The sequence below is a fragment of the Eleutherodactylus coqui genome, chromosome 1 (genome assembly GCF_035609145.1).
Source record: "Eleutherodactylus coqui strain aEleCoq1 chromosome 1, aEleCoq1.hap1, whole genome shotgun sequence".
In the NCBI taxonomy this organism is placed as follows: domain Eukaryota; kingdom Metazoa; phylum Chordata; class Amphibia; order Anura; family Eleutherodactylidae; genus Eleutherodactylus; species Eleutherodactylus coqui.
Window position 1 is genome coordinate 461120749 of NC_089837.1, and position 10669 is coordinate 461131417.

At 36.5% G+C, this 10669-nt stretch overlaps 1 protein-coding gene across 16 annotated transcripts in view; it reads left to right on the forward strand.

Moving 5' to 3' along the window:
• HOXC4 (homeobox C4) overlaps positions 1 to 5755 on the forward strand; it is a 113023-nt gene extending 107268 nt beyond the window's left edge. For 14 of the 16 annotated variants that reach the window (XR_010787280.1, XR_010787276.1, XR_010787269.1 and 11 more), the window contains 2 exons: positions 2610 to 3413; positions 4757 to 4892. Coding sequence is in view for 1 of the 16 variants with exons in the window: in XM_066584276.1 (XP_066440373.1) it covers positions 3756 to 4308; positions 4757 to 5100 (897 nt within the window). In the remaining 15 variants the exon portion in view is untranslated. Of the gene's footprint in view, positions 1 to 2609; positions 3414 to 3705; positions 4309 to 4364; positions 4422 to 4756 lie in introns of those variants that run through there. The other 2 variants (XR_010787274.1, XM_066584276.1) reach the window with 2 other exon arrangements.
• Positions 5756 to 10669: the final 4914 nt, after the last annotated feature.

Below are 10669 nucleotides of genomic sequence, written 5' to 3' on the forward strand. Positions count from 1 at the left end.
CTTTTTTTTCTAAAAGGGGGAATAAATAGTTGTTGTTTCCCCAGAAAAAAATCTAAAACAATTGAAAAGAAAAATGAATGGAGCTTCTGCAGTAATCTGACCTTTGTATTGTGTTTATCTAAACAAGGCAAATGAGATACAAATATTCAAACTGAAATCTGTCGTCAGTATACATATATAATGTGAGCACGAATAAACAAAACTTACACATATAGCAAAAAATAAAATATAAAATATAATTTTAAAATGATAAAATTAGATTAAAAATAAAATTGGAAACTAGCAAGATTTTCAGTAGAATTACTGGAAAGTATCTGATTTTTGTTAGCATGCACAGATTGCTAATTGTAAGAGGTGCAGGTTAGCAAAACGGTCAGTATGGTAATAGCACCTTCAATGAACCCTTAGGGACAATAGACAGTTATTTTTCTTCAGAACTGTCAAAAAAAGACGCTTTGTGTAGAGAATGTTCCTCCACAGACAGAGAATTTTCCACCCTCTTTATGTAGCACAAAAACCAGAGACCCCAGAGCTGATCATCTGCTTATAGGGAAACTTCAGAGCTTGGTCATAAATAGTTTACAACTCATTCTCTTTGGGTTAGTAAAGCCTATCTGTAGTATGTTCTTGTAAATGCTGCTGCCTGCTACATTGTGAGCAAACAGCTGCCCTCTTCCCTTTCTCTCTATACAACGCCCAGCAGTGTGTGTGTTTTTAATGCTTTCTGCATTAAGATGTGGATCCCAGATCTGCACCTTACACACAGCCATGCTAGCTCTGTAGTTAATGAAAGCTGCTTGCAGAAAGAGGAATGGCTTGGTAAGAGCTGGACATATTTGTTACAATAGGAAAGAGTCTGTGACTGAGCTAAGAGTCTACATAAACATATATATTTGTAGTGAAAGGGTCTGATTAGAATATGAATACAGCAGATTTATTTTTTGTCCTCAGCTTAAGATATACTTGATATACTAGCAAGAAAATGTATTAACGACTTACAAAATAGGAAAAAAACACAATACAATACAACACACACGCCATTTGATGCAAGGTATATATTGGGAAGACCCCTCAAAGGACACATATATTGCCAGTGTGTGTGATATTCTGTACATGGATAATGGGAACAGTGTATGGACATGGATGATGGGAACAGTGCACACGTCTATCCCAGTTGTGCACAATAGACTGCGCAGGCATAAAATGGCTACACTTTATAATGAATGCAGGCGCATTAATGTGGAGTCTACATCTCCTGCACACAAAAAAAATCTGGCATGTAACAAAAGCTTTGATAACATGGCCCAAACACAGTAATCCACAGGGTTGATTCTGATCCCCCTCCACATGACACAATTTAAGTTTCTGTAAGCAGGAGCTAGTGGGTACTTGGGAAATAGAGCTCCATATAACAGCAGGTTGACTCACATCTGGATAGCGTTATAACGATTGTGGGTTTTTAATGGAACTTTTAATTTGCAGACATTTACCCTTCCAGCCCCCTACCCCTTGATAGCAGCAGTAAGAAGGCGCTTATATGCACCCTGTAGAATCGAATTTGTGTGAATACTGCACTCACAGATTCGTCTCTAGGGGGGTATATGGGTGATGCTACAAGCCTCTACTCGGTGCTTTATTTGTCTTTGGAATAAATTGTCCTGAAATCCCTGGTGTTTAATGCAGCACTTGGTATAAGTGGTTATATAGATGTTGACTTTAGTCTCCCCTCTTTTGCTTTTGGGTTGGTGGAAAGGACTGGGAGAGGAGGGAGGAGTGGATTAAAGGTGTAGATTAAATAATCATAAAATAACACATTATTACATTTCCTATAAAGACTGAACAGCCACCGCAAAAGAGCAAGTCCCAAGCAGTCCAATCCTCCTGCTTGATTTATTGCCTTTTACTGCCCTATAAAAGCTGTTAGAACGAACCTAAAGCCTGCAACACCGCTGGCACATTTAGTCTAATAAATAAAACATAAACAGCTAACTTTATGTGTCACTTTTATTGTTATCAAGTAAAATATTGCATTGCCCTACAAGCTATGATTCTATGCTATAATTGTTATCAAGCTGAACAGGGGAGCAATCACATATCTCCACTCCCATGTTTAATGCCTAATCTAAGCTCTTGATAAAATACCTAATTGTAATAGCTGTTTGCTTGGAAATGTTTACATAAATTCCCAGGGTTTTTAAGCACTATATTATCTGCTGGAAGTAGCAAGTGTGAAATAGATGCATCGAGCAAATACAACTACAGTCCCTCTACAGCTACTTTTGCTTTCTTGGAGAAACTACAATGGGACCCTTTCTACTTGGAGGTTGTATTGACAGACCAGGTCCTGTGCAGCCTTGTTATTATTGCATTGACAGACCAGGTCCCTTGCAGCCTTGTTATTATTGCAATGGGTACTGAGTGGAATATCCATCCTACTTATGGGATTATATGTGAGATGCAGGCAAGAACACTCTAGGAAGTTTGGTGGATCACGTGCAGGCAAAATTCCAAGTATTTATCCAAATAGACTTCTATCTGAATGCAACTGCTACAATGTATTCTGCTAATGCCTAAAATGCTTAGACTTAACCCTTTCTTTCTCGTTCTAGTTCCTGTGGAGTGAGACACCTCTGGACATAGCTGCAAACAGTACAAGACAGATAAGTCATTCTATATGCCATAATATTACAACCACTGTTTCAGTATCTGTAGTATGAAATATTCTATATACACAGGAAATATATACAATGCATACAAATTGTGAACAGTATATAGTACAGAGTCATGAATGGTATTCACATTCTTCCTATATCTATTAGTTTAGTTCTACCTGTTACAGAATCTATAACAAAAGAATGTATATAAACATTTCAGATATGTACATGCGAGAGAGCATATAGTATATGAATAGTTAACAGTATGAAGTATGGGAGCCATCATTTGAGTTAAATGTATTCTACATTCAGTATGTTTGCATGTATATACTTCAATATCTACAACATAGTGGGAAATAACTATATAAACAGAGTAATTGTATGCATATGAATAGCTAATAGTATATCATATAGGAATATTAAACAGTATATAATAGTGAAACAGTTACTTGAATACAGTATAGAGACTTTATGGTATTCATACTGACTCAATATGTATTTATTGGGATATGTGTTTTTTTACCTAAATGCAACATACATTTATATGTAAACACATGAGTATGAATAGTTAAAACATATAGTATGGAAACAGTTAACAGCATATAGAACAGAAAGAGTTAGTATCATATAATATTGAATAAGCATGAATGAATCATATATCTGATCAGATATTAACTCTCTCTTGTCTTTGCAGGGTGCACTGACTGTGAATAGGAATCTCCAGGGTCCAAGCAGGAATACACCACGTACAGAGAACAGGTAAAGGTTTATTACATCTTTTAGGATAGGCAATATTGTATGTTGTATATGTGAAGGTCTCGATGTTTGCTGGAGAAGGAGGAGGTGTAGATTCTCCACCCACCTCTAGTATCCATCAACCACTTCTATATCTTCCTTTTTGCAATAGTCAACAAATCCCCTTAGCAGTATCCAGATAAACACTCACAATCAGTGCATAGGGCATAATGAGTGAATGGCTGCAGCGCTAGAGGAGACCACAACACAACAACAAACATGCAAAGGGAAAATGACATTTTAAATAAGCTTTAGGTTCCTTATCCGGGGACCAGCATGGAGGTTGTGATTGGCTCCTAGAGTCACATGGTGAAAGTAACTTTACGGGGTCGCCAGCTAGTAGGAGGGCTTTATGGAGCAGAAAAACGACAAAGCGAGAAAAATTATTTTCCACTCCAGAAATTAATGATCATGAGTTCGTATTTGATGGACTCTAACTACATCGATCCGAAATTTCCTCCATGCGAGGAATATTCGCAAAATAACTATATCCCAGATCACAGTCCGGAATATTATAGCCGGTCCAGGGACACTGGATTCCAGCATCACCACCAGGAACTGTACCCTCCAAGAACAGGCTACACTGAGCGCCAGTACAGCTGTGCCAGCATCCAGGGGCCAGGCAACCCTGCTGCCACACAAACAAGGGTCCATGGACAAGCTCAAAGCAACCACCACCTTGTAGGCAAACCCCAGCTCTGTGAGCTTCCAACACCATCTCTAGCCAACACTACCACCTCCACCACTCCTTCCCCTGCACCCCCAGCCTGCAACCAGCCTAATATTGAGCATCCTACCAGCACAGCCAGCAAACAGCCCATAGTGTACCCTTGGATGAAGAAAATACACGTCAGTACTGGTAGGAAACTTTTTTTTCTCCCCTAACCTCTCTTCTTCTTTTTCCTTTTTTTACAGCTCAAAGAGTCTTTGGGTTAGCACAATTGAACTGGATTTACGACTACGAATGGGTAATTACACCCACCATAAATTTTATAGCCAAGCCTGTCTGGGCTGCTGCAGCCATGTGCTTCATTCTGCTCTCTATGTAGAGTGTGTGTGTTTCAGAGAGAGAGAGGGAAAACTCCTATATAGCTTTGTAAGGAGTGCATAAATAATTCAGCCACATTGGAGCTAAGGGAACCCTCTTCCTAATAGAAGAGAAAGGACTGGAGGTTTTTTATACCAAGCTTTAGCAGATGCCCCTTCTTATGTCCTATATCGCTGACAATCTGTGTCTCCCCCTTCCTGTCCTCTGTATTCTTTCCTTCTCTGCTTCCTCTACTGACTTTCCTTGCTTTCTTTCTCAGTGAACCCCAATTACACTGGAGGGGAGCCCAAGAGATCCAGAACTGCATACACCAGGCAGCAAGTATTGGAACTGGAGAAAGAATTTCATTATAACAGATATCTGACCAGGCGAAGACGCATTGAGATAGCTCACTCCTTATGTCTATCGGAAAGGCAGATCAAGATCTGGTTTCAGAACAGGAGAATGAAATGGAAAAAAGACCACAGGTTACCTAACACAAAAGTCAGATCCAGCGCCACTTCCAACGCTACAAATAACATCATTGCTTCCAGTTCTGCTCCTAACGAGGATATAACGCAAAGCTCAACTCAGGATCAGCGAGAGGATATTACAAGGTTATAAACCCCCACAAATGACTCAATATTTATAGAATCTAATGATAATTATTATAATATTATTATTATTATTAATAATATATATATATATATTTTGGTTCTTGTCGTTTTTTTCATTGTGCGTTGGAAAAATTGAGAGCTCTTTTGGATCTACAAAAAGGCTTTAAATGCATGTTACAGTGCATGGGATCAGGCTTTATGTCCAGTGTTGTTTTATGTTTTCTGTTTGTTTTTTGGACACGTTATTTATTTGGAAGGGACATGTTTTGTTTTAAGTGATTTCCTAAAATAAAATAATACAGGGTTACAGTTTTGCCCTTTTCCTACGTGTTGACAATGGTAGAACAAAGCCAATCACCTTGGAGGTGGAACTGATATTTTTGTTCTTTTTTTTTTTTTATAAACTATCATTATGATGTGCTGAGCTTATTTATGGATCACAACACATAAAATAGAAATTGCCATAATGTGAAGCTATTGACAAGAAAGTTTGGGAGTCGATAGATGATAGATCCCCTTTGTTGTGGTTACTGTGTGTTTTTTTATTTGTTTTTATTTTCTTTTATGTTGGTCGAGGCAACAATGTAAAAATGCTGTAAACAGTCCTAGTTGTAACGTGACCGTCTGTTTGTTCAATAAAACAGTGAGTGTGGTTTAGTTTATCCTGGCAACTGTTTATTTTACGTCCATATGCAACATTGTAGCATTATGTTAGCACTAATGCAATAGGGATTGGATGCCTTGTATTCTGCGCACTGGATCCAATTTCATATCTAATAGTGGCCTAACAGTTTTATAGTATATATAGTATAGTGCATAGTGTATTTGTGTTGTGGTGATATATTTCTATATCCATAATACAATGCTGCATACTATGTGATTGTGCCAATTCTCCATTCTACTGCTTTAGATTCATAAAGTAGCATACTCTGATTTTGCTGCTTTTAACTAGACTGTTTATTATACTGTAGCCTGGGCAAAGCTGATTAAAAGGCATCCCTTCAATGTAAATAGTAAATGACCTTTCTGTGATCTCAGTGCAAGGGCCTAAAGGTTTTCTATTTCAGCTATTTTGCGTGTTCTGTCCTATCTTTTGTAGCAGAAGAATGTCAAATTTCAGGTAGGCCCATTCCCTTTCAAGCAACATGACACAAAGCAGGCTCCAATCATTGTGTACAGGACTTGTATACTTATCACTGTACAGAACAAAAACATGCAGCCATTGTGGTTATCTTGTATCACTTCACTTTCCTTACATCTGCATTGTAGTCTACATACAAGCTACATCAGCTTTTTTATGATTCTTTTTACAATGTGTTTATTCCGTTGTTATTTTTGTATCATGTATTTATTGTTTTATGTTTATTTATGTATTTATTTATTTATATTGCTTTAATGCTATTATTTATTTTGAGCACGACACATAGACTTATGCACTCTTAAATGTAGAATAAGATTTATTTCTGCAGCTCAGGTTTAGGATTCTATGCAGCAATATGAATAGTTGAGGGTATCATGGCACCATACATGTGTAATTCAGGGAAGGAGTGTGTGAATCTGTGGAATAATTGCACAGATAAAAAAAATATTTTTATGTAAAATAACATGTAATCTGGTTTGCAAACAATATAAATATAAACGATATTATTGATATAGCTCTGAGTCAGTGTAAGGAGATTTTCATGAGTGTCTCTGGATGGAAGCTAACCCTTTCTGGGTCCCCTTCTTTCTCTCACTGTCTCTTTTGTAAACTGCTTCAAAATTTGATGAATTAAAATTGAATGTCGTAGGCCTGAATAAGATGGGGACTTTTGTACTCTGTGTGTCTGCCCAGAAAGCAGCGGGTACATTAATCAAGTCCCCACTATAGGCTGCATATATTGAATTAAGAAATAAAATCAGTGCAAGTCTAGGTAGAAACATTATGATTATCTTTTTAAATATTGATTGCCTCGAAATGATCAAGAATGGATAAAGCAAAATTGCAAATCTTATTTTGTCCCTTTCATTGTCTGTTGTGATTTTTATCTGGGTTTCAGCCACACAGCTCCACAGTCATGGCAATGACACTTACACGATTCTTGGGTTGCAATTGTGTTATGAATGCATTAAACAGGGGCTACAGAAAAGAATGCAAAAAAAAAAAAATGACTGCGTCCATCTCAAGTCTCCTCTGAGCTTTCTTTCTCAAGTCTCCTGATGCCTTCATGTTGAGAGTGTGAAAAGGTATTTTATTGAAGTTCTGGGGTAAACTGCAGCAACCAGAGTTCACGCAAAGGACACATTTTCTGTGCCATTAACTTTATTTTAGGCTTGCAGGCTGACCTCTAAACCTCCCTGACCTATGCAGGTCTCCCAACGTGCATTCTCTATGTTATTCTACATACGTTAAATATACACAGTATCAAACTTATCTGCGGCATTTAAATCTTCACCTTTCTTGGGTTCCTAACTCATGATGTGTGTTCTGTATAGAGATCATAACATACAGAGTTAGTTATAGCAGAAACTAAATTTACAATGGTTATATAGATAAACAGATCACATATGTGCAGATAAAAGCAAAGATGTCTCCAATGTCAATCTAAAGTTATAAAACGGGTTCTCAAGAGCAACTGAAGTGTTCTACTTTAAACAATGTTGCAGCTGTAAGTGCCTCATCCCATTAGCCTATGCTTTGTATATGGGACTGTATTAAATATGGCAAAATCAAAGCAACGCCATAATACATCAACGTGAAATGTGTATCCTTCATACATGTCTAAAGAAGTGCAGACAGGGATATGTACTATCTTATGAGACCTTTGCTTTGCTTTTATGTATCTCTTGAAAACCTACACTCACAGTGTTATGGGAGGTTGGCTGGCTATGGATTTTATATTTACAGCCTCTGGGGTTTAGCCTCAGTCCATGTTTCTCTATGCCTGCAGTTTAATGTTAAACTCTGCTATTCTATATAATTAAAAGACAAACAGCCAGTGTGTGAATTACGATTCTATAACTAGAACTGGCAGCTCCATCGCTGTATTTATTGTGATCCTCTATGTCATTATCTCAAAATATAGTTTTATGCACTTCCTAATACGTCCTTATGATTTATAGTCTATGGCAGATCCCCAAGCCAAACATTTTTGGGCTTAAGTGGAGAAGCACAGTGAAGAAAAGTCAACAATTCATGTTGCAGAGCATCAGAACTTTCTGCAGACCTAAAAATCCCAGTGTTTTATGTTGATTACTGAGATCACCCGGGGTTGGGATCCTCCTCTCTCTACTATCAGCCAAGTAAATATTACAGTATTACAAGGAAGGGAAACATATGTTGCTATAATAACTTATTAACCACATGTAAACCTATTGTCGTGTTCAGTCCTCACCATCTGCAAATCTACTCTAAACACGTTTCAACCTTGGAAGTTTTTACCGCTACTACTTTCACACGTGTTATCTTATGGCATATTTGCTGCAGTACACAAAAGGGTGTATAAGTGGGGAAGTAAATATTAAGGGGTATTTTTGTTGAAACTGAGGAGAAAATAATGACAATGAATAATCTATCCAAATGGATACATACAAATAAAATAAATAGGTGCTAGAAAAAAACCCAAACCTCTACATAGTAGTTGATGGTGTAAAATTCCATATATATATATATATATATATATATATATATATATATATATATATATATATATGAATAGATGTGTATACACATAATTTCACATCATTAATTACTATGCGTGAATAGCATATTCATATACAATATTCATATAGATGTGAATATTCTATATGGGTGAATAGAATATTTATGTAGATGTGTATACATGTAATTTCACACCATCAACTACATAGTAGTTGATGCCATGAAATTACATGTATACACATCTATATGAATATTCTACCCCCCATGTATAATACATGGGAGTCATCAACATGATAAATGATAAGATGATGATGGTGAGTGAGGAAAACACTGGTATCCACAGGAGTAAGGCTGCCTTCACACAGGCAGTAAACGCTGTTGAATTTCCGCTGCCATAATCGCTGTGTAAATTCCGCAGCATTTACAGTATAATGCAAGTGAATGAGATTTTCCAAATCTTAATTCACACTTAGCGTTTTTTTTCTGCAAAGAATCTGCATCAAATTTGAAAAACGCTGCAGTTTACATTACCACAGCATGTTTATTTATGTTGCGGAGGCTGCACATAACTTTAATCAATGGCTAACATGAAAACTGCATCATAATCTGCAAATAGAGTTATGTTGCTTTTTCACTGTGGAAATGCTCTGAATCCCATTGAAAATTTGCCTTTGATGTTTGTTAGTATATTTTGCCAGTGTGACCTCAGAAGTAGTAACTACCACTAGGGTATCGCAAAAACGCAACACATTCCGCTGGGGAAAAGCTGCACATAAAAACGCAATTAAATATACTAATTCCACAAATAAAAAAAGAGAACTAAATCCGCAAGGTTTCTTAACTTTGGTCAACTGCAGAAATGCAACATAAATTCTGCAGCAGATTTTATGCAACTAAATCTCCTGTTTGAAGGTAGCCTAAATCCACTAAATTAGGCAGTTGGAGGAAGTTTGCTGCCAATTTCACAGCAAGGGGAATGTAAAATTATAGCCCATTGAAATATAATGTTAACTAGATTGCACAGTGTATACTGAAGGGATCAAAAAACTGATGAAATCAAGATAAAACATTAAAATATGAAGTACGTAAATAGTTATGGAATAGTATCTATCTATCTATCTATCTATCTATCTATCTATCTCTCTCATATCTATCTCTCTCATATCTATCTATCTATCTATCTATCTATCTCATATATCTATCTATCTATCTATCTATCTATCTATCTATGTATCTCTCTCATATCTATCTATCTCTCTATCTATCTATCTCATTATCTATCAATCTATCTATCTCATATCTATCTCTCATATCTATCTATCTCTCTCTCTCTCTATCTATCTATCTATCTATCTCATTATCTATCTATCTATCTCTCTCATATCTATCTATCTCATCTATCTATCTCTCTCATATCTATCTATCTCATATATCTATCTATCTATCTATCTATCTATCTATCTATCTATCTATCTATCTATCTATCTCATATCTATCTATCTATCTATCTATCTTTCTATCTATCTATCTATCTATCTATCTATCTATCTCATATCTATCTATCTATCTATTTATCTAATAAAAAAAATAAGACAATTTAGAAAAGCGACATTAATATTTGGCTCTATAACATATATATGGGGGCACTTGGAGAAGAAAGGGGGCTACTTAATGTTTTGCTTGGGAAAATCAAGCCAATAAATGTTTAAAGTAAATTGGCAATGTTTGGCAGCAGGTTAGTTTAGCATTTTCTCGGTCATGACCCCATCCTGGAACAATAGAGTTATTCAGTGGGGTCTTCTAGCCTAGCCTTAGTAGACACTCTGGTCTCATCTATTGTGCATAAGCAGCAGGTATTAGGACATGCTAGTATATGGGTAAGTGGAGTATGAGAAAGATAGCCTTCCTTCTACACTGGGATTACATTAATATTTAC